The 26,677-nt window shown below is 38.0% G+C and overlaps 2 protein-coding genes across 3 annotated transcripts; both read left to right on the forward strand.

Moving 5' to 3' along the window:
- Window positions 1–39: 39 nt before the first annotated feature.
- On the forward strand, window positions 40–14,753 carry numa1 (nuclear mitotic apparatus protein 1). Of its 2 annotated transcripts, none has more exons than XM_056375101.1 (24): window positions 40–133; window positions 257–329; window positions 441–526; window positions 689–762; window positions 1,015–1,103; window positions 1,195–1,269; window positions 1,402–1,495; window positions 1,645–1,804; window positions 2,197–2,336; window positions 2,465–2,576; window positions 2,819–2,936; window positions 3,196–3,336; window positions 3,647–3,760; window positions 3,886–7,968; window positions 8,192–8,401; window positions 8,499–8,683; window positions 9,235–9,372; window positions 10,041–10,146; window positions 10,541–10,739; window positions 11,844–11,980; window positions 12,265–12,555; window positions 12,873–12,968; window positions 13,098–13,382; window positions 14,573–14,753. In XM_056375101.1, the coding sequence occupies exons 2-24, from the start codon at window positions 291–293 to the stop codon at window positions 14,597–14,599; spliced, it is 6,999 nt and encodes a 2,332-aa protein (XP_056231076.1). In that variant the 5' UTR covers window positions 40–133; window positions 257–290; the 3' UTR covers window positions 14,600–14,753. The 2 variants fall into 2 exon arrangements, with proteins under 2 accessions (XP_056231076.1, XP_056231077.1); XM_056375102.1 differs by having other exon boundaries at window positions 10,041–10,122.
- Window positions 14,754–16,652: 1,899 nt separating this feature from the next.
- On the forward strand, window positions 16,653–26,339 carry nlrc3l (NLR family, CARD domain containing 3-like). Its single transcript, XM_056374715.1, has 12 exons — window positions 16,653–17,030; window positions 17,873–18,076; window positions 18,858–18,947; window positions 19,656–19,830; window positions 20,165–20,312; window positions 20,601–20,693; window positions 21,520–21,872; window positions 22,408–22,611; window positions 23,140–23,315; window positions 23,470–23,743; window positions 24,371–24,586; window positions 24,770–26,339. Exons 1-12 carry the CDS (start codon window positions 17,005–17,007, stop codon window positions 25,151–25,153), a joined length of 2,343 nt encoding a protein of 780 aa, XP_056230690.1. The 5' UTR covers window positions 16,653–17,004; the 3' UTR covers window positions 25,154–26,339.
- The last annotated feature ends 338 nt before the right edge of the window (window positions 26,340–26,677 follow it).

The raw sequence follows: 26,677 nt of genomic DNA on the forward strand, positions 1-26,677 counted from the left end.
TTGTCTCAGAACTGTTTATTTCACAGTTGTAGCTTCATGTAGTAGCAGTGTCTGCACCTCTCTTCAGAGAACTTCAGAGAAAAAACACTGGAATAAATACACAGAACAGTGGCCAAAGTCCTTGTCTTTTAAGGTGAGTTACAATAGATGGAAATATGTAAACGGTAACGACCGTGGCTAAATTAAGATGTGCCCATTGCTAGATTGGCATCGCTAGCTAGACAAGCTTGTTTAGACGTTGTTTTTTCTCTTCCAGGTTGAAGTCCCTTTGAGATAAAGGGTCAGCCGAGATGGCGATTAACATGGGTGTTAAAGCTCTTCTCGGCTGGGTAAGTTGATAGTAACATTAGTCATATGGTGTAAATACGTTGAGTCCAGCAAGGCTAACTAACGTTGAATAGTTGCAGTTGTATTGAACCGACTTTTCAAACTATTTACAGGTCAACAGCATAAAACTATCCGACCGAGAAATGACTGTCCCTGATCTACAAGATGGGACAATCTTACTGAAAGTTGTTTATATGCTGTAAGTAGAAGCCAATGTGTTGAAATCATTGACTGTTAACCAGCCTTACTTTTAATTTTAAACATGGCCTCTCCTGTGAGTGGGTTTTTTAGGTGTAAAGGTGGCGTTTCTTTGGAATGAACCTTCCATTTTTCTCCTTTTTTTGTCTTTGTGTCATCTCAGGAAGAAAGAACCCAACCCCTGTTTCAGTCATTCCATTGAGCAACGGTTCAAACTCATTTCAGACTTTGTGGAAAGTGAGTTTCTTTATCAGATTTTATTCAAGTCAATATGTTTTGCTCCTTTCACCACACCTCCCATCACTGTTGGGTGTGGTCTTGGTTGTGCCCTGTTGCACCTGTAATTGTGCTGGTCAGTGATATCAGGGTGTAAAGAACACACCCTACGAACCATTGTTTTGCTTAAGTTACTCTGAATATCTTGCAGACAGATGTTGAATAATGCTGTCCTTTGAGAATGAACATATCTTTATCTGTTTTGTTTATTAGGGGATTGCAGATTTAGTGCAGCCAAAGGCACTTCATTATCTTGGGACAACATACGAGATGGCATCAATCTTACTGTAGAAATTGCAAAGGTACAAGACAAAGAAGAAATAAATATTTAAAAAAAAAAAAAAACATAGACAACATAGACCCGTTCTTACTCATTGTTTGTGATATCACCAGGTGCTTCTGTTGCTCGTGTACCATGACATGATGAACGACCGCTGCACTCTTAACATGTTGGAATGTGATGGCGAGGTAAGCAGAGAGCTGTTTTTCTGTCTTGTATCAGCCACTGAGACATACATAACATTTTATTCATCATGTTCTGTGCTGTGCTACCATTTAATTCTGTGCCAATTTATATATATTCCCCCTCTTGTTTGTTAGCGCGAGATAGCAATTCTAACTGGTTCCTTTGTGATGGAGAGTGAGGGCTGTGTTTATCTGAGCAATGGACTTGAAGCCCATTTGGCAAGGAGAAGTAAGTCACAAATTTATGTCTTCCTTGTCTTGGTTATGTCATATTAAGCAAAATTAGTGTCATACACACAATGCTGCTGGATAACACAAGCTTTCTGCTTTAAAGTTAACGTGCAAGCTGTAAATTTGTTAAAACCTATCTCTTTAAAGGTTTGCCTGTTTCCCGTGAAATATTTGCACGATCAGCAACCACCTCTACCTCCAGTGTGCCGACAATCTCCTCGCTCTCAGATGAAGACTCGCCCGTCTTCCACCGGACACAGAAAATCACATTTGTGGACATGCAAACTGTGGCTTCTTCCTCAGTCAGGTATCAGTGTGGATTTGAATTTATCCAGCATAGTGCTCAACATATTAATCAAATGTGATTAAGATCATTTTATAATAATACAAACTACAGTTTCTTGAAATAATGTTTTGTGATCATGCACATGCTTGTCAATAATAGAAAACAGCTTTGTTTGTGTTCATTTTCATGAAAACTCATAGTTAGGCTTTTTATCAGCATGAGCAGTTTAATCCACCAAGTTTAGCTAAACTTGTAGTAACTAAGATCTTTGATTTCACACCATAACAAAATGGTATATCATCATTAAGACTAAAACACATGCCATATGTCAGTCATTCCTTATCCAAAGTCCATGGGATGTTAGCATTTTGATTATATATCTTTACTTTGTCTGTCTGCTTTTATTCCCACAGTAAGTCTCCTTTGCAGGATATTATGAACACCCCTAAATTTCAGTTGAGAAAGATGCAACGACAGATGGTCAAAGAGAGAGACTACAGAGATGGGTTGGAGAGAGAGCTGATCAGCAAGACTGCGCTCCTTGCACAGAATGGTACAACATCGAAGTGTTTTTGTATGATTCACAATTTGATTTGATTCATTGACATCTAATGTTTAACAAACTTTGGGTATTCTGTAAAAGTTCTACTGTAGTTAACTAGATGTAATTGTTTTCTTCAGAGTGTCACATTAACCAGTTGCAGTACCGCTTGGATAAGCTGAAAGAAGATCAAGGTGACAGGGAGCAGGTTACCAGGGAACAAATCAATGATCTTGAGACCAAGAGCAACACGTAAGTGCACAGGACAGAGCTAAGTCAATTTTTGAAATATAGATTTTTTTTTTTTAACTGTAAGTGCGTTGTCATGCATTTTATTAATGCATGACAATGATAACAACACTTATTGCAAATAATAATTTGTAACAAGTCTCACATTTTGTATGCGGAAGAAAATATTTAATACATACCTAAACATGTCTGAAACACTAAGACTTTGGTGGAAAAGTGAATAAACTGCTTTTTTTTGGTCTTAGATTACAAATACATCTTAATGAGATGTTAAAGCAAAATAAAGACCTCAAAAGTACATCCTCACTTATGGAGCGTAAAGTGGATGAACTGACAGAAGAAAATGGTGAACTTTCCTCCCAGGTAATGACACTTGCAAAGTTTCTCTTGCTGTAAAAGAATCTTTGATTTCTATCTTATGGGATTTGCAGTCAATAACAGTCATATAAGTCTTACATCCTTGAAAATATCCACATGAGCAAACTTATCTTGAAGCTAACATGCGGATGATGGTGGTGTCAAGTCTCACTAGTGGCAACCCTTTCACATTACTTGGAATGTTGATATCAAAGCTTTCACTGAGAACAGATTATAAATGCTTTTTCCCCCCATATTTTCCCAGATGAGGGCAGTCTGTTCAAAGCTGGCCATCTTTGAGGCAGAAGTTGGCAGGCTGACAGAAACCCAAGCATCAGTTCAGGAGGAGTGGACAAGCAAAACAAGCAACCTACAGTCTGAGCTCAACCAAGCTAATGCTCAAAAGGTATCGTATGTGTTTCTAATGATTCAAATCAATAATTATGTTACATAACAATATTATGTTATAGTTTAAATGTTGGGTATGTAAAAACACTACAAAATGTGTCACTTATCATGTAATAACAACTCGTAGATCTTTCTTCCCTCACTTGAGAAACAATCATTAATGTGCAGGGACATCCTAGTACCCTTGTTCTATTGGTCTGTCAGGTTGACATCAGTTTGACCTTCATAAGCTAAAACTGAAAGGATTAACTGGGTTCTATCTACACAAAGGGGATATAATGCACTATGTTATACTCTTTGTTTCTCAGGAGCTCCTGACTGAACAGATTCAGATCCTCCAGGGAAAGATTTCCTGTTTGGAGGATGAAATAAGCAGGGCCACTAAGGAAGAAGTAGGAGAGAATATGGGGCCTGTAATGGAGGTAAAGTGCACACTTCTATGTAAAAGATAACATTATATGATAAAGTGCATAGTCTGCATTTTTCTCAAATTTTTAGAATTCATTTTGGATTAGATAGTTACTAACTTATTTTCTTAAATTGCCAGAGACTGTTGGAGACTGAGATCAGCAGTTTGAAGAATGAACTGGAGAGTACATTTTTCTCTCTGAAAAAGGCAGAGGGGGATATTCAGGCAAAAACAGATCAGCTAGCAGAGTACCAACAAGAAATTACTCAACAGAAAGAACTCCAGAAGCAACAGAAATTCCACACTGAAGAAATAATTCAAGCCAAGGATGAAATTTTGGAAAAGTTGCAAAAGGAAATCACTGAGCAGAGAGCAGTCCTTCAACAAGAGATCCAGAATCTCAAGCTTCAACTTGAGCAAGTTGAACAACAGAAAACTGAGCAGATGACCAGACTACAGCACCATATTGCTGCTTGTGAACAAGAAATTGAAAAACTAAAAGAAACTAAGAAAGAGAAGGAAGACCTTCTCCGAGAGACTGATGAAAAGGTGAAAGATCTTGAGACAAAATTATCTGCTGCCAGTTCTCTCTTGGCTGACAAAGACCAACAAATTAACAGTCTCAAAGAAGAAGCTTTTGTTCTTACAGATGAAACCAAAAAAGTCAAAGATGAAATTCAAGCAAAAGAGAAAATGCTTGCCAAATTACTTCTGGAGAAGTCTAATGAGCAAGAAATTCTAAATGACAAAATCCAAACCTTAACGGTCCAAGTGGAAGACCTTAACTCATCTCTCAAACAGGCTGAGCAGGAAATTCAACTTAAGCAAGATTTACTGGCTAAAACCCAACAAGAGAATATCCAGCAAAGGGAAGTACTCCAACAGCAGGTCACAACCTGTGAAGAGGAGGTTCAGAGGCTAAATGCAGAAATACAGGTCAAAAATGAGCAGCTTGTTATGCTAAAGAATGACAGTTCTCAACAGGCTGAATTGCTGGAGCAAGAGATTAAAGGTCTAAAAGGCCAAGTAGAAAGTCTGAATGACTCTCTCAGAACAGCTGAGGATCAAGTTCACACCCAGCTAGTTATGCTTAAAAAGCAGGAGCAGGAGAGTGCTCAACAGAAGGAGCTGTTGGACCAAAAACTGTCTGCTTCTGAAGACAGGGTAAGGAGCATGAAGGAGGAGATCCAAGCTAAAGAAGAACAGATTAACTTGTTAAAAAATCAAAGTTCAGAGCAGTCAGAACTGCTGCATCAAGAGATCTGTGATTTAAAGAAACAAGTGGAGTGTCTTAGTTCCTCACTGAGGTCTGCTGAGGACAATTTGCAATCACAGGAAAATCTGTTTGCCAAACAGCAATTGCAGAACACTGAGCAGATGGAGGCACTCCAAGCGCAGTTAGTTGTGTCTGAAGATGAGGTGAAGAAGCTAAACGCAGAGATTCATGCTAAGGAGGAACGGTTGGTTCAGCTAAAGACAGAGACTTCTGCAGACTCTGATTTGCTACAGCAGGAGATTGAGGGCCTGAATAAACAAATACAAAGCATGAGCAATTCTCTTGAGGTCGCCAAAGACCAGGTTCAAGTTAAAGAATATTTGATTTCCAAGCAGGAGCAGGAAAGCACTTTGGAGATTGAGGCACTTAGAAATCACAGTGCAGTCCTTGAAAAGGAGTTAAATCGGCTGAGGGAGGAAATCCAAACTAAAGAAGATGAGGTAGACATTTTAAAGGTTGAGAACTGCAAGGAGTCAGAAGTGCTACAAAATGAGATCCAGACTCTAAAGAATCAAGTGGAAAGTTTGAGTGAATCACTGAAGGCTGCAACAGAGCAGGTTCAGGCGAAAGAAAATCTGCTGATTCAAAAAGAATTGGAGATTTCTCAGGAAAAGGATACACATCAAAACATGCTGACAACATCTGAGGAGGAGATGAGAGGGCTTAGAGAAGAGATCCAGACTAAAGAGGAACAACTAATCATACTAAAGAAAGAGGGCTCCTCACATTCTGACATGCTACAGCAAGAGATCAGATGTCTAAAAAACCAACTAGATAACATGGTTGACTCTCTCACAAAGGCTGAGGAGAAGGTTCAGACCCAGCTAGTTATGCTTAACAAGCAGGAACAGGAGAGTGCTCAACAAAAGGAGCTGTTGGACCAAAAACTGTCTGCTTCTGAAGACGGGGTAAGGAGCATGAAGGAGGAGATCCAAGCTAAAGAAGAACAGATGAACGTGTTAAAAAATCAAAGTTCAGAGCAGTCAGAACTGCTGCATCAAGAGATCTGTGATTTAAAGAAACAAGTGGAGTGTCTTAGTTCCTCACTGAGGTCTGGTGAGGACAATTTGCAATCACAGGAAAATCTGTTTGCCAAACAGCAATTGCAGAACACTGAGCAGATGGAGGCACTCCAGGCGCAGTTAGTTGTGTCTGAAGATGAGGTGAAGAAGCTAAACGCAGAGATTCATGCCAAGGAGGAACAGTTGGTTCAGCTAAAGACTGAGACTTCTGCAGACTCTGAATTGCTACAGCAGGAGATTGAGGGCCTGAATAAACAAATACAAAGCATGAGCAATTCTCTTGAGGTCGCCAAAGACCAGGTTCAAGCCAAAGAATATTTGATCGCCAAGCAGGAGCAGGAAAGCACTTTGGAGATTGAGGCACTTAGAAATCACAGTGCAGTCCTTGAAGAGGAGTTAAATCAGCTGAGGGAGGAAATCCAAACTAAAGAAGATGAGGTAGACATTTTAAAAGTTAAGAACTGCAAGGAGTCAGAAGTGCTACAAAATGAGATCCAGACTCTAAAGAATCAAGTGGAAAGTTTGAGTGAATCACTGAAGGCTGCAACAGAGCAGGTTCAGGCGAAAGAAAATCTGCTGATTCAAAAAGAATTGGATATTTCTCAGGAAAAGGATACACATCAAAACATGCTGACAACATCTGAGGAGGAGATGAGAGGGCTTAGAGAACAGATCCAGACTAAAGAGGAACAACTAGTCACACTAAAGAAAGAGGGCTCCTCACATTCTGACATGCTACAGCAAGAGATCAGATGTCTAAAAAACCAACTAGATAACATGGTTGACTCTCTCACAAAGGCTGAGGAGAAGGTTCAGACCCAGCTAGTTATGCTTAACAAGCAGGAGCAGGAGAGTGCTCAACAGAAGGAGCTTCTGCAGCAACAACTGTCTCATTTTGAGGATCAGGTCAGGAGCATGAGGGAGGAAATCCAAGCTAAAGAGGAACAGATGATACTGCGGAGGACTGACAGCTCAGAGCAGTCGGATTTGCTAAATCAAGAACTCCAAGGTTTGAAGAAACAGGTGGAGACTCTTGGTTCCTCACTGAGGAAGGCTGAGGAAAATATGCAGTCCAAGGAAGATGTGTTGACTCAATGTGAAGAAGAGATTCAAAAACTAAAAGAATCTCAGAGTAACAAAGAAAGCCTCCTCTTCAAGGCTGAAGAGAAGCTTCAGATCTTCCAGACAGAGTTGTCTGCTGTCAACACACTCATAGCTGATAAAGACCAAAATCTCAACACTCTCAGAGAGGAGGTCACTGCCCAAGCTGACTTGTTACAAAAGGCTAAAGAGGAAGCTGAAGCCAATGAGAAAATTCTGGCTGAGATAAAGGAGGAGAGCTCCAAACAGACAGATGTTCTTCAACATGAGATCCAGGATTTGAAAGGGGAAGTGAATAACATATCTCTGAAACTTCTGGCTAAGGAGCAGATGTTACTTAAAACTCAACAGGAGTCCGCTGAGCAGATAGACCTCCTCCAGCAGCAGCTCGTCTCAGTAAATGCAGAGCTGAACCAACACAGAGAGAGACATGCTGCAGAGCTCAGACTGAAAGAGGATGTGCACGAGCCGCAGGTTGTCACTCTCAGGGAAAAAGAGGCTCTTGTTCAGGAAAAAGAAGTACTCATGGCCAGGATACATCAGGCAGAAAAGGGTCAAAAATCTCTCGAGAAACAGCTTGAAGCCATGGCCTTTGAGAAGGAGAGACTTGCTCAAGCCAAGCAGGCCATAGAGAGAGAGAACACAGCCTCCTGTAAACTGAAATCTGTGCTAGAGCAGGAACTGAAAATATTGAAGAGAGAAAGAGAGAAGGAGAAACTCTTGAAAGAGAATGAAAAAACCGAAGATATTGAGATGCTGAAGAGAGACCTACAGCAACAGCTCTCATCTAAATCAGAGGCTGCAGAACACTACAAGGGACAGGTTTGTGTAACCACAAATCACAAAACAATCCAAATTCACACATATCTCTGTGTACATTTCATTTTTTTCAGTCAAAAGTTATTTGGACATTTTTTTAATTTCTTCCTGTTTCTTATTGACCAGTGACATCAATTAGTTTTGTTCCTGCATCACACTGTCATGTATATTGATGGTTGATTGACACTGATGTTAAAATAATTGTTTTATCATCACAATGCCACAGATGGAGAAAGCAATGAGTCATTACAATGCCAAGAAGCAGCTTCTCCAGGGAAGCCAACAGGAGGTGGCTGAACTCAAGCATTCCTTAGAAGTTAAAGAGAGTGAAGTAAACGCTATTACCACGGAGAATAAGCTACTTCAACGGGATTTGGAGAAGGCCCAAACCAGTGAGAAAAAACTTTTGAACACAGTGGCCAATTTGAAGGCACAGGTTGGTATTGTATTTCGAAGAGAATTGAAAGGAGTGAGCATGAGTACACACTCACACATTTAACCCTGATTTCTCACTACATTTGTCCACCTTTTAGCTGGCCAATGCTGACCATATTCTGCGGGTACAGAATAAGATTCATAGTAATGAAGGAAGTGCAACAGACTTGTGTCACTTGGACATTCCCAACACACGCTCAAGTATTCAGATGAGGGTGAAGAGGACCATGAGCTCTGATAGCCTGGACCAGAGCTCTCTGGAAGACTCTCTGAACAACACAAGGTAATTTTCCTCCCAGATAAGTATAATGAAAAAAGGACCATAGAATTCTGTACAGTGTTATGAAATCCAGCCATTTCTATTTTATTAGTTCTTTTTTTAAATGTATAGAAACATATTACAGGTCCACCAATCCTCTAAAGAGCTGCTTTGTGGTTTAAAACTGCTCAAAGCATTCACATTTCTCAATAGTTTTTCACCCAAAATTGTTCGAATTTAATATTTTTAAATATTAAAATATATTTTTTTTTAAACTCAATTTCAAGCTAATCTAGTGCCTACTTTTCACCCGTGTGAGTTTTTAGAATTTTATAAATGAAAATGACTTGACCTTTTGGTAGGGTTGGTGTTAGTTTTCAAGGAATGCCCATTTTTCCCAAGACATTGCTGAAAGTTGGCTTTTTAGCCTGCCCTTTTTCCTGCACCAACAATATGAACATGGAAGAAACAAAACCTGGGAAAAGCAGAGTAGCAATAAAATCTTACATTAGATGCATGGTGGTAATTTGTTGTGATTTCTCACATTGCACAACACTGTTTCTTACCTTTTGCAGGAAACTTTCAGCACCTGATGAATCAAGCACACCACTTGTTCGCAGTTCAGAGCGCTTGGCAGCCAAACGTCGGGGTCTACAGGCGGATTCATTGGAAACACTGTATTTCACACCTATAAACACTAGACAGATTAACAGGTATGTCGCATAGTTGTTAAAATTGTGGTGTCTTTGAATTGCAAATGCATTCAGTGTCCTACATTATTTTGTCAACATGTATTTTGGAAAATTCAGTTGTATTCCTGTGAGATTTTAGGATTTTAGTCAAAATCAGTCCAGTCAGTTTTTAAACGTAGTATAAAAAGGTATAATACTGTATGTTTGAAGTTCCCTGTCATCCAGCCTAAACACCAGTATGATTGCAAAGCAATGCTCTTCAAGACCATTTTAAATTCTTTTATTTGGACTGAGTATGTTATCTGCTTTCTAGCATTTCTAATCATATATCTGATAAGAATAACATGATATCACTTGAAAATGGAAGTAAAATGGATGGAAATCTTAAAATAATCTAAAATAAATCTAAAATAAATTTCAGTCTAACCAACCCAAATGAAAATAGTTGTCCTGACTCCAGGCTTCATATGTTGAACCACATGCAGCAACAAATAGTTACTTAAGTTGCAGCTCCTCTAGAGGTCATAATTGGGTGGTATTTAGATTATTTATTTTCTTTTTTTTTTTTTAATTTGCACAGGTAATTCATTCTTCCTTATACAAACAATATCCTGAATTTAGTGGAACCACAATCAAATTTTTTTCTTCCATACTTGGTATTAACTATTGTTTTCCTTTTCATCATCTAGGACCAGTACAGACAACAAAATGGAACTGGATTCCGCCCTCAAAAATCCAACTTCATCTGTCAAACGGCGCAGGACCACGCAGGTTATAAACATCACTATGACCAAGGTGGTGGAAACTCACCTGCACACTGCATGTTTAGCATGTTAACAGTATTGCACACACACTGCTGAAGACTTTGAACAATCACTGTACATTTTAATAATCATAGTGATTCTCAATTTTTCTGAAATGTAGTCTTTATGCCAATGAAGTTGGAAAACTTTGTGGATCTTGAGGGTCCAGCTGTACATAATTGTTTGGCTCTGTAACTCTTTTTCTTAATTTGTTTAAAATACTTATCTTTGACAAAGATGTTGTTTTACCTTTTTTTTAATGAGAACGCCAGGAGTATAAAAATGCAAACTTGAATCTTTTAAGATGTCCTTTCAAAACATCCCCACACTCTCACTGCAGTATCACTGTAGCCATAAGTGATTGTTTGTTTAACTCTGATCCGTAGAAAACCCCAGGCTGCAATGAAGGTGATGACACTTTCTACAGTCTGGTCTCAGCTCGCTCCCACCCAAACCTCTCCAGTGCTCACTCTGCACGACCCGTGTCAATGGAGCTGTTTGACACACCTGCCAGAATGACGGGCGCTGCCAGCGATCAACTCATTGGTCTTCCAGGGTTCAGACGGAGCACAATCAATTCACAGAGTAAGTAGATACTTGGTTGACTCACAGGAGGTTGTGTGGAAAGGTGAAAAATTGAGAGGTCAGGCTGGGGAAAAAAACAAAACAATATGCAGGGCAGGATTCTACAAGGGAAAATGGTTACATTTCATTTATCTTTCTCAACTGCATGTGGGTAATATAGATTTAGGCCTGTAATTAATGATTATCATTGATGATATTCAATTCACTATAGTGTATAAGACCAAGACAAGAAGAAAATGCTTTTCAAATAAATTTTCAAATACATTTGGGAACTTGGCACCATCACATGTTTGGCATTTCTTCCTAATAGGTGGTGCTGATTGCTGATTAAATTTCTTTCTATCAGTTAATTAACCAATCTTTGTAGTTCTATCAGGAAGTTGTCTGAAAATGCTTCATATCCTGAAGCCCAGATAACTGGTTGTTGTTTACAGCTTCACTTTACTTCAAGAAACATGAATGTCATTAGAAACCTGGGTTATCCATATTAGCAGGCCACAATGGTGCATTTTATATTCTGCATTTTAAATTGCCATGCTCTTATAAGCATTCAACATTATTTGTGATGTTTTTTTTTCTTCATTAAACCTTAGCTATGATTATGAGCATAGTATTATTCACTGCCTTCCCCCACTTAAAGTACAATGCAACTCGTCCACAGAAGCTGCCTCACACTTGACTCTTGTAACAGCCTGCATGGTTCTCGTGTCTTACCTATAAGACGATGATGTGAAAACATTACATTTCCTCACAGCCAAAGAGTCAGTCACCCGGTATGGCGGTAGAGGAGGTAGTACAAGTGTAAGAGAACACTAAGAGTAGTTTAGCTGAATTAGCACTTCAGCACTGGAGCAGCAAACCATGTCAACTGACCGTGATGACTGCATTGCAATAGCCTACATTTCAATCACGGTTCTATTACAGATAGACAGAGAGTCAACTCTGGTGCTTCCCAATTAATGATTTAAATCATCAGTGTTTAGGACTGCAGCTCAAACGAGTTATTGATTAATGGTAACCGATCAGTATACAGTTACAGTAGTCAAGAACTGAGATTTTTCAAAGATGTGTATGTAACTTTTTTCTATATCTGTCTGTCTTCAGCCACTAGTACATTTTGTGTGGGGGCAGAGAACGAGCCAGAGGGAGCGCCTGAAGATTGGATGAGGATTGCTGAGCTCCAGAGCAGGAATAAGGCCTGCCTTCCTCATCTAAAGAGCAGCTACCCTGTGGAGTCTGAGGTGAGGAGAGAGGGACACTTGGACACACAGTAAACACACCAGGCATACAGTTGCTCATTTACTACTGTAAATCTGGTGATTCTGGCTAAAATCATATTACCTAGACTACTACCCACAACGCTGACCAGTGGTTGCAGCAGCTGACTTTTCGAGTGGCCGGTGAAACCCCTAGTTTGAACATGCTGAATAATTAAGATGGCAGCTTTAAATATTTTTGTTGCACTTTGTGCCCTTCATTCTTTTCCCAGTAGTTTCATGTAATCCCTCCCTGTCTGTTCCTCTAGACTGGCCGTGGCGGTGCATTCATTTTCACAGATGAAGAACTACGTACAGGTGACCCATCTGACACAATCCGTCGGGCGTCCATGATGCCTGGGCAGCTGCAAGACTCTCTCGTTTCCCACCGGCACTCTCTCATGATGGGACCGTCAGGTGCTGCAGCCAATACTCGTTCTCGTCTGTCCTTGATGCCCGGCCAGCTGCCATCAAAGACAATCAGCTCCTCTCAGCTGAGAAGCCCGAAAGGCACAAAGCGGTCTTCATCTACATTGTCTGTACATAACACTACGCCTGAGGTTTGTTTTATTAATATTCACACACATATTTGTTATATCATGTGTAACATAATGTTTTCCTTGTAATTGTTTTTTTTTCCTTCAACATAAATGTTTTTCTTAGGTGCATTTTGCTTTAATTTACAGCTATGTATAATGTAATTGCTTTAGAGGTTTAGAGTTCAGAATTTACTGTTTTCTGATACTTACTGTTAACCCTGTCTACACATGTTTACACATGTAAACGTAATTCAAAAAATTGCAGATTTTTTATAGATTTCACTTCCTGATACTCTTTTTGTCTCTTTTCCACATTTGTTTTTATTTCAATTTGACAGAAAAAGATGAAGGCCAGCTGCTTCCCCCTAACCCCCAAAAACAAGAATGTGAACAGTGGTCCTTCCAGCTCTCAGCTTCACCCTGCCCTCAGTCCAGTGAGTGTAATATATAGTGCACAGGAACACACACACACCTAGAATTGACTGGTGGATTGAAAACAGTTTTCTCAATTGTACACATGATTTTTTTTTCATGCAACAGTTTTTCTTGTGTTATTCTCTCAGGCTGAGCGGAGGCAGTCTATGATGTTCACTGTTGAGAACACCCCTAAAGCCAACAACTACCTGAAGAAGGGGCTGAACAAACTACGCAGCTCCACCAGAAAATCCCCAGGAAAAAGTTCAAAGTCGCCTGCTCAGAAAAGTGCACGCAAATACCAAGAAAACATACCTTCAGGAAATCCTCACACTAGAGTGGGACGAGCTGGCAGAGTTACTAAAGGACAGAAATCTCCACAAACCACCAGCAGGACTGCAAAGTCTCCTGGACTGACTGCTAGTGCTCGCAAGGTAAACACACAGAGACAATCCATTCAGGGTTTACTGGGCACAATTGAATAATATTTTTTAACTAATTCTTTGGTTTTTGAGTTTTTTGATTGAACTTGATCTGCCCATCCCAACATGCAGCTTGTTATGTATTGGCAAGCGTAGGAACCGCTGCTTAGATGGAGTGCAGGTGGCATATGAGGCAGTGGGTATGATGGAGAATTTTTATCAGCTGACAGTCAAACAGCAGCTTTTTATTTTTGTTGGTAGAGACAGTTCAGTAACTTTCTCATTTGGTATTCAGCCACAATGAGCCATATGAGATATGTTAATAGTCTGGATTACTTACAACTCTTTTGATAAATATGGTTTGTTCACCTGTCGCACAGAGCTGTCCATTCAAGTTGTAAGCAGCTTGTGCTGTTTTGTTTGCTAAATTGAAATGGTGCACACCCACATTTGAAATGTACATTCAGTATTTCTCACATTTTTACCTCAAATGATTACCAAAACCTTATTTGAATGTTTTCAAACCTGCACTATTTACATTGCTGTTTTACTGGTTCATTTTCACTGTATTATAAATACTAATAATGATAATAATGTGGCTTGTAGGGGATCAGCAATTCACAAGTATAGCTAGGAGCTAAACCATTAACAACTTTAAATGAAATCATTAACATCTTATAATCAAGTCTAAAGCTGAAGAAGTGTGTAATTATTAACTTTTGTTGACACTTGGTTAGAGGTGTTGATTATACTTGATAATTTTTGTGTCCACAGTTAGTGGGGCTACTACTGAGGTTACTATTAGTTAAAGAATTTGCCTGGAATATGTGTTCAGTCATTGCAGCTCAGTAATTGATGAATTTGAACACTGTTTTCAGAAGTCTGTCTGTAAATGAAGAAAACCCTTGCTGGAAGTCGTAAAAGGTTAATAAATGTAATTTTAATTTAGTTCATGGGGATTTGGTTCTTATAATGGTATTTTTTAAAGGTTGGTTGAGGGTTCTCACTTCATAGAAACTCACGGTGTGTTTCTTTTATGCATCAACTTAAAGGAAGGGGTGTCCACATATTTTCCTCAAGTTAACACTAACAACAAATACTTACACTTTCAGCTTTTGCTAATGTCAAAATCATGTTGTATTTCAATGTTTTTCTCTGTAAGCTTTGGTTTAATCAATTCTTTTTCCTTTTAAATTCCACAGATGATAATGAGGAAGATGAAGATGTGAGGACAGTTCTACTTGATCATACTTCCTTATTTTATGTTGTTGTCCTTCAGGATTTTTTAAAAAACCTTTAAAGCTTGTCTTTGTTTGATTTTTTTTTTTTTTTTTTTTTAATTTTTTCTGTAATTATATTTACGTGTTTCTTAATAAAAATTTACATGACACATTGACGAAAAGCCTGCTTGTCGAGTCCTTACAATTCTCAGATAGTCTGAGTGCAACCCATGGGTGGTCCAGGTAATATTGAAAGAGAGATTCGCCTCATGTTTGAGGCGGGGTCATATTTATGACATATCTTTCATAGCATCAAAATATTCTGAAAATATCATTGTTAATGACATGGATTGCTTCTGACAGCCTATCACCCTGTGCTGCGTACTATCCCACAACCAGCTCTACCAGTCAAATTATTATGGTACTCATGGTTGCTTCTCTGATGGGCTTCAGCGTCCTCAGCCAAGTAATATGCTTAATTTTGACTATTTGAGCTGCTCACAGGATCAGCTACCAATGTAATAAGTGTTTTAAAGTGAGGAGGCTCATTCTATCAGCTCATTCATTTGTGTTTGGTCCTTGTTGCCCAGTTGGTAGAATGAGTTGCCTTTTTAATTAAAGCATTTAATATTTAGGAAGTCCAGTTTGAAAGGCACTGACAAATCATGTAAGCCCAGTTTACGTGATCCTGACTCTGATTGACAGGAAAAAAATGCTAAGGCAGTGCTATAAAGATCCCAAGATCTACGGGGAATTGTCAACAAAATTGGACTCCATTGTCTCAAATACAAAATTGTGTTATATGTTACATGTTATAAATGGGGGAAAATGGAGGTACTGAAGTCCAACGTTTTTCCATGAACATGTCAGTCCAAATTCAGTCATTCATGTTTTTGTTACAGTTCATGATTATTTAAACATGCTTTAACTGCATCTGCTTGGCTGTTTGAGAACATATAAAAGAGTCACCTTTGTGATTCCACAAAGCACCAATCAGTGCTGCTGACTTGACTTCCTGGTATCGTGGTTTAGCTACTATTGCTATGCCCTTCAGAATAAAAGCAGGGTAATTTTGTGGTTTTTAAAGTACACTCAGTTGTTAGTTTAAAAGGTACATCTAGCTAAAACTAATGTAGTCTAATACAGCAGTCCTGCAATAACCTTCATGCAGGTCATAATATTCAGTCACTAACAAGTTTGTCCACCCTATTTGTATTGATGAGGGTAGCTTAAATAACAGAAACACTTCTCTGTATAATGCAATATGGTGCAAGAGAAGCACAAACTACATCCTCCAGAGTGATCATAAAGTTGAATCAACACTTCTAGAAAAGTTTAAACAAAACCTCAACACCATAACCTTCATGACAGGAGGATTTATTGCAGGACTGCTGTATTAGACTACATTAGTTTTAAGTAGGTGTACCTAAAACTGTCAACTGAATGTATATCCATGCAGTCATGTACAATAAATCAACCACAGACTACCGATTGGTGTAAATAATTAAGATAAAAATTCTGTGCATCATTTTTGATAGTGGAGGCTAAATGATGGATTTATAATGTAGCCAGTCAGGGCATTTCATAAATTAATATGCATGTACAGTTAATGCACAAAATATATACAGTATGTGTATATCTACACACTCAGCCTAAACCATTCCCCCTCACGGTCTTTAAATTTGCAACAGAAAAAAAAAAAACATATTGGACAATGGTGACTTTAGTATGTGATTGACAAGACAAGTAATTTAATATCTTATTTGTGCATTAAAGTTAAAGGGGACAATATTGCCATGAAGCAATTGTGTCACCACCAATTTTACACTTGAACAATTCAGGCTCAGCAAGTTTCAGTTGTACAGCATGGCTGATTATGAATTCATGGTGTTTATTTCATACACAAGTACAAATGACATGATAATATTAACGTCAGGATAAGTATTTTGATACATATTTTGTATCGACTGCTTGTGGGTATTAATTTAGACGCATGTAGAGATTATGCTTTTATTCTGAAGGATGTGGTCCGGAAGTCGTACAGTTGTTGCTGCCGGAAAAACCCTCCCCTCGAAACCGAAAGTTGGAGCTGACTATACATGGCGCAATAAGACTAAAAGCTGTCGACCGGTGAACTGAACATATAGTTTTTTTAGTTTCTTTTTTATGTAGATTATTTGCCCGGAAACGTTCATTTCTAACGCGTCTATGTCTTAATATTTCCACTATGTTTTCTCAAGTATTAATGTTAGCATAATGTTAGCATAACAGTGGAGAGCGTCAGAGTGTATGCTAAAGTAATGTCAGCACGGGGGAGTCATTTTGTGGATGGAAAAGTTATTTTGTTAAATAACATTTAGTCGACTAAAATTCCTTCTACTGCTGAGGTGTGTGAGTCTATTACGACTGGAGATATGGACCCAGACACTGAAGTGGAAAGGTGTGTGTTGTCAAAAAGGTTTTTGTCGCCGGACATGAGTTTATCAGCCATTTTTAGTGCTGTGTCATTTAACGACGTATTTTGTTCCTGTCTTTACATGACAAGTTACAATACTATAATCTATAAAAGTTGAGTCACGTTAGCTTTCGAAGTCATTTGCTGTATTAGTAGCCGGTTACTAACCAATGGTTGGAACCTACCCTTACAACGAATTTGCATGAGTATTTTCTTGTAACTCCCTACTTGCACATTTCAGAGCGAAATATTGAACTTTTTACGCCACATTAATTTGACAAGAAAACTTATAAAATGCTTCATGATAAATTGAAACTATCCAACTGTCTATGCAAATACACCTGAAACGATTAGTCGATTGAAAGGCAACTATTTTGATAATTGTTTTATCTTTTTTTTTTAATTTTTTTTTTATGCCAACATGTTAAACATTTCATGGTTCAAACTTCACAAATTTGATGATTTGCTGATTTTCCTTACTAATTTTAACTTACTTTTCTAAATATAATTTTCAGATTTGGACTATTAAGTTGACAAAACAAGCATGGTGAAGATGTAACTCATCTATTTCCAGAATTTTTCAAACCAATCTGTGAATCAACTGAAAAGTAATCAGCAGTTGTCCATAATAAAAAAATTAAAAAAAATCATTAGTTGTAACCTTACACAAAAAAGTTAAAAATTACATTCACCTCAACCAACTCCAACAGGAACATTTTGTTTTTATATTATAATGATTAATATTGTTAACATTGTTCTGCATTGAGTACTTTTAATACTTAATACACATTGTCCGGATTCCTTCACCTTTTTTTTCGTCCCCTCAGCATCTTAAAGCAGGGGACTGACAGGGAGAAGAAGAAGATGAGGCCACCCTCCAGCTATGGTTCAATGAAAAGTGACAGTGAAGAGATGGAGGAGGAAGAGGAGGGGGACAAGGAGGAGGAAGAGAAGAGGGACGAGGAGGAGAACAAAGGAAATGAAGAAACGTTTGCTGTACTAACTGAATTGAATGCTCATGAGGCGACAGGGTACTATGTCTTTGTTTGATTTTTGAGCATCATCCTAATGCATTTGTGTCTTTTGGCCATTTTACTACAAATAGCATAAGCCTCACATTACTACTAATTTAAGTTTAACCCTGCACCTGAGCCGGTGTTGTGCTTGTTAAAAAGTGCCAAATGTTTCACAAAATTCCAAAGCACAAGTTTGATTTCTTACCATCCAGGCTCTCCTTGGTTTGGGTTAATTTTAGTATAGTCTGCATGTCAGTTTGCAGAGACTTAAGTGGGGTGCCTTTAATCAGTCTTACTAAGAAGATCAACATAATACTAGGGGCTTCTTTCCATATTCAAACTTTCAAGATTATTTTCTACTTTTACTGAACAGTAAAATTTGATCACCCAACTTTATATCCAAGATAAAACAACGAAACATATTTTTCATGATCTCATAGAGTTGCATAGCTGCAAGGGCTGTGTGTTTGTGCTATGAGCACAACAGTCTGCCCATGAAAATGTGAAGTTAGCTCATAATCAAGGACATTGGGGTTAATGTTGATTTCCCTGTCACATCAGACAGCTTCATGACCATCCCCTTTTAGTGCTGATGTTTTTGGAACTTCATCCAGTTCCATCTGGTTTAAGAGTAGGATCAACTTGTAAATGCTAATATTCTATCTTACTTCTTTACAGTAAAACCTAATGGCTGGCTATTTACACCCAACATCTGAGTGCACAGTGTTACAAAGCAGTGGAACCTTTAGTGGCTCTGAAATGACTAATATGAGGTTGAAATGTTCATTTTTGCCAGGTTTCAGCTGATTCGCTCAGAGTCTCCAGAGACCCTCTACACTATGACAACACAGCAACAACCACCAGAAGCTGCTGTCATTGACACCAGGTGAAGGACACACACTCAAACACTCACCCTCTGTAGATCTGTAAAATGTGTATTGAAGGCAAGCAATACCTACTTTTTCTTGTGCATCAGAATATTTAAACACATTCTGATCTCCTTGCACTTACTGAATAGATGTAGTGCTTAGTACTTACACCAAGGTCTCCTATTGCACTGAAGCTTTACTGGTGTTCCTCACTTGTGATTCGCTTTGGATAAAAGCGTCTGTCAAATGAGTAAATGTAATGTAATTTAATATACTTCCCTGTTTATTTACATTAATGTAATAATTGTCAGTATACTGCAATATGTAGTTGTAAAATTTGTGGAAATCTTTCCATTGTTTAAAAATGTGCCACTTGCCAGAAATTTGACAGGAAAATATGCAAATATGTGACAAAAAAACTTTGTGTGTCTTAGTCAAACCACAAGACCATAGTTTGTCATGTGTATTTTTTGTGAAAAGTTCAATTTAAAAAGGATTTGAATGACTTTATTTAAATTGATTGATTGTATTTTAAAACTTATACTGGCAAACGTTTAAAGTATGCAAAATATGGTTTATTCATGTATACAAGTGTTAAAAAAAAACATGTATTTGTGATTTCTGTTTGAGATAAAATGCAGTTAAACATAATTATGATCAGTGGACAGTGTTTGCTGTGCAGTTTTTGACCTTAACCCTGGGGTTCCCATCCCATTGTCTCTCAGGTCTTCTGATCTGGGGGATTATGAAGAAGACCATGAGGAGGACATGGATGAAGTTTTGATAACTAATTCTCCAGAGCCACCTGAACCTGTTGAACCAGATGACGCAATACAGACTGATGAGAACAGCCAGCCAGGCAGACTACACCCAGAACAAGACTTGCCCCATATATTTAAGGTTGGTGCATGATAATCTGCACTGCTGTCTTTTCTTTTTTTTTCACAGTTGTTTTTGATACTGATGATGCATTTTAACTTTATAAATAACAATGATAGAGATTATGATACATCCCAATAATAGAACTTTTACCAATTGATGTCTAGTCTATTTGTTAAAAAAAAAAAAAAATCTTCACAAACTTCATTTGTTGGATTAAAAATGCAAAACTAACAAATCAGTTTGTTAATAAATAATAAAAAAAATATGTTTAATCTTGTCAATATCTGGCCCACAGGGTATATAAGGCAATATGTTTTAACTTATGTTTTCATTATTTATTCTCTGTCTATAGAGTATCCAGAGTAGTCTGACAGGCTTCACTGTGGATGAGCTGTACAAATTTAAGTTGTGGTTTCTACAATGGGAAAAACGCATAACCAAGCAACAAGTAATGGAAGGAGACGTTCTTGATTTTGTGGACAAGATCCTGGAGATCCTTGGTAAGAATGCAAGGCGAAAGTACACACAGTGTGAACAGTACAAATAGAGTTTCAAATTTAGAGAGGCGGAGTTTAACTGTTGGGATGATGCATGTGAAGTGAGCTTTTTTTTTTTTTTTTTTTTTTTTTTTAAATTTATCTGGAAGACAGTTGTACATTTGCAATCTACTTAATTTTGCGGTTATTGTTTCATCAACCACAAACACAAACAGTTTTGTTAAATAAAAACAATGAGCCTTTCACTGATTGCTTACTATTTTTGTTTTTTATTAAAACTCTGTTGTGCAGGTCAGGATCGTTCCCTGATGCACACAATAAGTACTCTAGAAAGTGTTGGCAAGCAAGCAGAGGCAGATGAACTACGGAATCAGTGCAAGAGAGGTAAGTGAACATTTTGCATGGGTTAATACCGGTGAAACAGGTTTCAGTCTGAATGAAATCTGAATCCTGTGGCTGTGTAATTTTTCTGCAAAAGATTTCTCTTGGTGGTTCACAGCTTGTTTGAAACCTTTACTAGAATTTGCTCATGTTTCATGTTTCAAGAAAGTTCATAGTACAGCAATAATGAAAACACAAGCAGTTTCTGTACTATGACCTTCAAAACATAACTGATATTATCCATGGGTATTATTTTCTCAAAAAGTTCTTTAACCGAGCAAAGACTGCTCTCTTAATAAGTTTGTGGATGGTGCTTCTAAAATATTCAAAACAGAGGATATTTTTGTTCTACGGAAAGGTGTTTGAAGGGAACAATTAAAATGTCAACCATGAGATTTAAAACCTTACTTAACCTACACAAAAAAAGAAGTAGGACTAGGATACAGTGAGCAGATGGAGGATTTTTACCTCTTTAGCCTTTCAGCAGGATAGGGTTCACTTAATGCTCTAAAAAGACCAACAATGTGTCATCATGGGAAAGGTATGATCGATGGATGTTGCATCCCTGATGGATATGTTACTCAAATACTGGTGATATTTTCATTTTAACAGGAATGATATTACAAGCTTCCTGCATAAGTCAGCACGCAGGTATAGCATTTAGGATTGATTGAGAATGTGTTCAGCAACATGACACTCCTGTATACAGGCAGGTATAGTAGGTGTGGTTGAATGTGGGCCCCATGTAGATAAGTGTCCTCCTTGAGCAAGATGGTTAAATTATACGTAAAGATTTCTTACCTTCCTTTTTATCTTTCTTCACCAACAGCATTGATCCGTATTCATCTGAAGGAGTATTTGATCAGAAAACACACAGTCATCCGTGAGGGGGTGGTTAGAGCCGGAAAGCAGAATCTTCTAGACATTATCTACGTTGAGCCCCAGATTTCCACCTGTGGGTATCGAGGAGTTCACCCTTCCCATGAGGTTGAATCACACCATCTCTCAACTCTCCAGTTCCCCAGCGCCGACACCTTCGTTGGTGTGAACAATTTGTTCCGACTACAGAAGGAGGACGGCAAGCCAGTGAGGACAGTGCTGACCACTGGGATTCCAGGAATTGGCATGTCTGTCTCTGTGGCGAAATTCTCCCTGGATTGGGCAGAACTGCGTGCCAATAAGGTGAGATTTGAGGTGAAAAAGCTCTTATTAGCCCACTGTATGCTGTTAACTGTACTCTAGGGTAGTCATATTAAATGCCTACATACTAAATGCACCAAATGTCTACATACTAGGTAACAAACCCCCATTGCCACAGGAGTAAGCTTTATTTTACCAAACTACTTTATCCCGGACGAACCCCCAATTTGTCACAACCTGGCTCAAGGCTGGACTATAACTGAAAAGGAAAACAATTTAAAGACAAGCAAAATACAACAAAACCAAACAGGGTGGAAGCCCTGCTTAATAACATGCTTAATACATTGAATAACACCAGGCCACAAATAAATGTTTTAACAATACTTTTGAGAAAATATTTTACTTAATTTACTATAATTAATTTGTGCAATTACTGATAATTTTACAGGTGAAAAGTTGATGTAACATGTGCATGCCCTAGGTGAAATGTGGGAGTGGTTCTCTCACACATTTAATGATCACAACTGAAGTTTTTGTTGTTTTCATTTTCTGTGTGTTCTGTGCATTTTTTGTTCAGGATCTGCAGTTTGTCATCAAGCTTTCCTTCCGCACTTTCTGGTTTCTGCGAAACAAAAACCCTTCTCAGAAGATGTCCATCATGGAAGTGATAGCTTATCATCATCCGGAGTGCAAAGAAATGAAATACTTGGAAGAAGAGGGCTGTAAATTCCTCATCATAATGGACTCCTTTGATTGTTACCAAGCTCCTCTGGACTGGGAGGTATCCATCAGTGCACATATACACTTAAATATATATATATGTGTGTGTGTGTGTGTGTGTGTGTGTGTGTGTGTAATACAAATATAATACACAAATCCTGTGATAATTTAACCATAATTTAGAATATACTATACATCTTCACATATATCTTAATTATTATACTCCCAAATAGCAATAATATATAATTATATAATTGAAAACAAAAATTAATATTTAAATATTATTATGTATTGTTCATCAAGTGTTAATCAAAGTCACCCAAAGTTTTGGTTGAAAAATTAAAGGAAAAAAGTACACAATGGATTACACTTCAAAAAACAAATTTAGTTCAAATTTAGGCAAATTTAGTTCAGTTTTATTGTTTTTTGGTGGCCATATTTCAGAGTCTACTGTTTTGGTAATATTTACCATCAAGAGATACTTATTTTTGTACAATAATTTGAGCATGTACTTACTGCTTTGGAATTGAACATATGACGAGCAGAAACTTATATTTGTACATGTATTTTCTTTGGTTTCTCTCTCCAGAAGGCTCCAGTAATAAATGACAATAACACCGAAGCACAGCCTGATGTCCTGATTGTGAATATCATCCGAGGCACTGTGCTCCGTGGTGCCCGCATCTGGATCCTGGGGAGAAGGGCTGCTGTCTCACAAATCCCATCTCAATTCATAGATGTCGTCACAGAAATACAGGGCTTTAGGTGTGTGTGTGTTTGTAGATGTACTGTTTGTCTGTCTTGTCTGATTATGTCTTTATGTCTTATTTTAACTTTTTGTATGGCTTATTAGTGTCTTTGTTTTTCGCTTTTTGTGTATACTCAGTTTTATCTGTTTTTTTCCCCCTCTTTTCTCCAGTGATGAGATGAAAGATGACTATCTGACCAGACGCTTCAGAGATGCAACGCTGGCAGCGAATATTGTGGCACATTACAGGCGCTTGCCAACACTCGTTATGCTTGCTCAACAGCCCTTTGTCTGCTGGATGGTGGCAACAGTGTTTGAGCGCTGCTACCGTTATCGGGGCTATGGGGTACATCCCCCTAGACTGACTCCATTCTACATCAACATTTTGATTGTCCAGACCAATCGCAGGCTGCAGTTCTACTATGGAAAGTGTGAAAATAACCTGGTAATGTCCATCAGTATGTTCTTTTGTGTTATAACTCCTAGTGAACCAGCTCACAACTGACATTTTCTTAACTGTAACTATTATCTTTTCACAAGCACTAAAATAAAACACTAAAATGAATGCAATAGGACCACAGATTTTCTGTATTACACTTTCATTACCCATTAGTCATTACTTCATTGCTACTAGAATGTAATTCAGATTTCGTAATTTATTTTCTACGAGCAGATATTTACTAATCCCTAGTTTAACTTTTAATTTGGGTGCTTTAATATTATGAACACTTGTGCCATGTGATGCAGTCTGATACATCTAAAAATAATTACTTTTAAACAGGTTCTAATTTTCAGTGTTTGTTCAGAACAAATTATGTTAAAGTGCATGTGTTTTTCAGCCCCCTTCACATTGCAATTATTATGTCATTTGAATGCAACAATTTTAAAAACTGCTGAACTGCTGAGTTGAATCAACATCTGTCCGACAGTGTCTACTAAAATGAGCATTAAACTTTATTGTGTTACTTTAAAAGGATAGTTTCATCTAAAAGAAGCAGTTGTTAGGACACACTAATGAATAGCTACTCTTCAGTGTCAGAATTTGTCATTTTGATGTCCTGTTCCTTCTCAGAAATGGTCCACTGATGACAAGAACCTGCTGTTAAAGATGGGGAAGATGGCCTTTAAGATGCTGGAGAAGAAAACCAATGTGTTCTTTGAAGAGGACGTGAAGGTTTACGGCCTGAATTTGACGGAGGTGACGGTGTTCTCCGGCCTGTGCACTGAACTCACAGCTGCAACCTCAAATGGGAGGAGGACGTTCTGCTTTATACATCTCACCCTTCAGGTAAAACTCCTTCCACCTCACAGTGGTCACACCTCAGTATTGCATGAAACTTTTTTTTACATGACTGTTTACTGTAATTATAATATGTTGAATACCATTTACGGTGAATTTAATTGAGAAACCACCTACAAGGATATCCGATAGAAATGATTTAAAAAGCACTATACTTCTTCTTTCTTCAAGGAGTTCATGGCCGCTTTGTACGTCTTCGCAATGTTCCACACAGAATCTAAGAACGTTCTGGACTCAGGGATGTTGTCCAAGTTCTTCACATCTAAGTATCAGACCAAAACTGCAGCAGGTCTAGTCCAGTGTGCCTTGGACCTAACCCTCAACTCCCCGCTGGGCGATTATGACATGTTCCTACGCTTTCTGTGTGGCATGCTCTCCCCAGAGTGCCATGCTAATCAGCTGGGTGGGTACTTGTACCCCCACAATACTCCGAAGGTGGGTGGACTGGATGAGGTGCGGGGGCTGCTAGAGCAGACAATAAAGACTCCAGCTCCAGAAATCAGGTTGGAAAACTTGAAGGAGTGCCTTAGAGAACTGACCCAGCAAGATGAGTGAGTTGGGGTAAAATTGTGTCATGAAAATCAGTGCAACTTCATATGGATGTGATGGATTAAAGAGAAGCAGCGCCTGCTCTGTCATAGATCTCTTCAAGTTTCTAGCTCATCGTAGAAATCGTGTGAAAAAAATATGACACTCAAAATGCTGAAAGTGGACAACAGAACTCAAAATAACTTGTTCAACTCTGTGTCATTTTGGCTTTGATAACATTAAGTTTCATGTTTGTTTGATTGACATCAAAGAGTCTGTGTCAGTAATGTTATTACTGCACCCGCCTTAATAAAATGTCGGATATGCATTCCAGTACAGCGGCGTTTATGCAATACTAGATTGTTTGTCATGTCTTACAATGAGCACTAATGAAAATGCATTCTCACAGTGGATTTTAAGTCTTTCAGATGTTGTTTTTATTTTGATGTGTTGCCTTGTGATTTGTGAAATGTGAGCTTAACAGCAAGAATCACAAGCTGTGATAATGGAATCTGACTTTGTTGATTCTGACTTTGACCTTGTGTTATATTGCAATATGAAACAGATGTGTTTAAAATGTATGCAGGTGAAACCATATAATGCATTGCTGGTGCCAACACAACAGTTTACTATATGGCTTGTCAGAGGAAACAAGGCCACCGCATTTTTATAATAATTATTGTGTCAATCAGTGGCTTTCATAAACAAATGAATTAATCAAGTGATGTATGGGGAAAAAAATAAGTTTTAGGCTATTTTTGAATAGGTTTGGTGTTGTGTAGCCTTGGGCTCATATGTTTTAGGTTTTCATGCAACCACCTTACACGGGTAGAGGTAAGAAGGCAAACTAAAGGGTTGATTTGCAGCATTAATTTGTGTTTTCTGTATGAAAAAGATGACACTGAAGAGTCCTCTTTGTAAAAAAAAAAGGTATATTTAAGGCCTTGTGTGTCCCTGAGAGAGTTATTTTATTTGTTAAAAAAAATGTAAACAATTTCAGGTAAATAGTGAGCATTGATGAGGTGGAAATCGATGATATATGTGTACGTTTTTTGTGCACTTAATGTCGTCTACTAATGGACTTGTTCATAAATTTTCTCAGTGTATTTCTCGTTCATTTTACATTGTAGTTTTTCACTCTTCCAAACAACAGTGTAATTGGTTCCAGTAATTTCTTTTGTACTTCTAATATATTTAAAGCCATGTCATCATCCTCGACCCTGGATTTTTATTATGGAGTTATGGTTATGTTGTTGACACACCATTATTATTAAAGATGTACGAACCACAATAAGAGGAATAGTATAGTAAAATATATAATATTTTCAATAAAATAAGCTGCTAACTTTGGCACACACAAATCTGATGTTCATAGAAAATGAAAAATTACTTTCACATTAGTCGGTCATTTGTTCATTGAGGTTCAAATAAGATGAAAAACACCATGTCACATTAGCTGCTAAGTTTGGCCAGTAGTCATACATTTCCTTTTAAAATGAAACAATTTCTAGAATTTTAACCGCCAATTCTGGCTTTCACAAACTCTATGTT

The sequence above is a fragment of the Seriola aureovittata genome, chromosome 4 (genome assembly GCF_021018895.1).
Source record: "Seriola aureovittata isolate HTS-2021-v1 ecotype China chromosome 4, ASM2101889v1, whole genome shotgun sequence".
Classification (NCBI taxonomy): domain Eukaryota; kingdom Metazoa; phylum Chordata; class Actinopteri; order Carangiformes; family Carangidae; genus Seriola; species Seriola aureovittata.

Bases quoted from the DNA above. Each gene is read 5' to 3' on its own strand.
- nlrc3l (XM_056374715.1), top strand. From the start codon at position 17,005: ATGGACCCAGACACTGAAGTGGAAAG. The intron at 18,948-19,655 runs GTGAAGGACACA...ATTGTCTCTCAG, and splicing joins GCTGCTGTCATTGACACCAG to GTCTTCTGATCTGGGGGATT. The intron at 23,316-23,469 runs GTGTGTGTGTGT...TCTTTTCTCCAG, and splicing joins ACAGAAATACAGGGCTTTAG to TGATGAGATGAAAGATGACT.
- numa1 (XM_056375101.1), top strand. From the start codon at position 291: ATGGCGATTAACATGGGTGTTAAAGCTCTTCTCGGCTGG. The intron at 2,337-2,464 runs GTACAACATCGA...TGTTTTCTTCAG, and splicing joins TGCGCTCCTTGCACAGAATG to AGTGTCACATTAACCAGTTG. The intron at 3,761-3,885 runs GTAAAGTGCACA...TTAAATTGCCAG, and splicing joins ATATGGGGCCTGTAATGGAG to AGACTGTTGGAGACTGAGAT.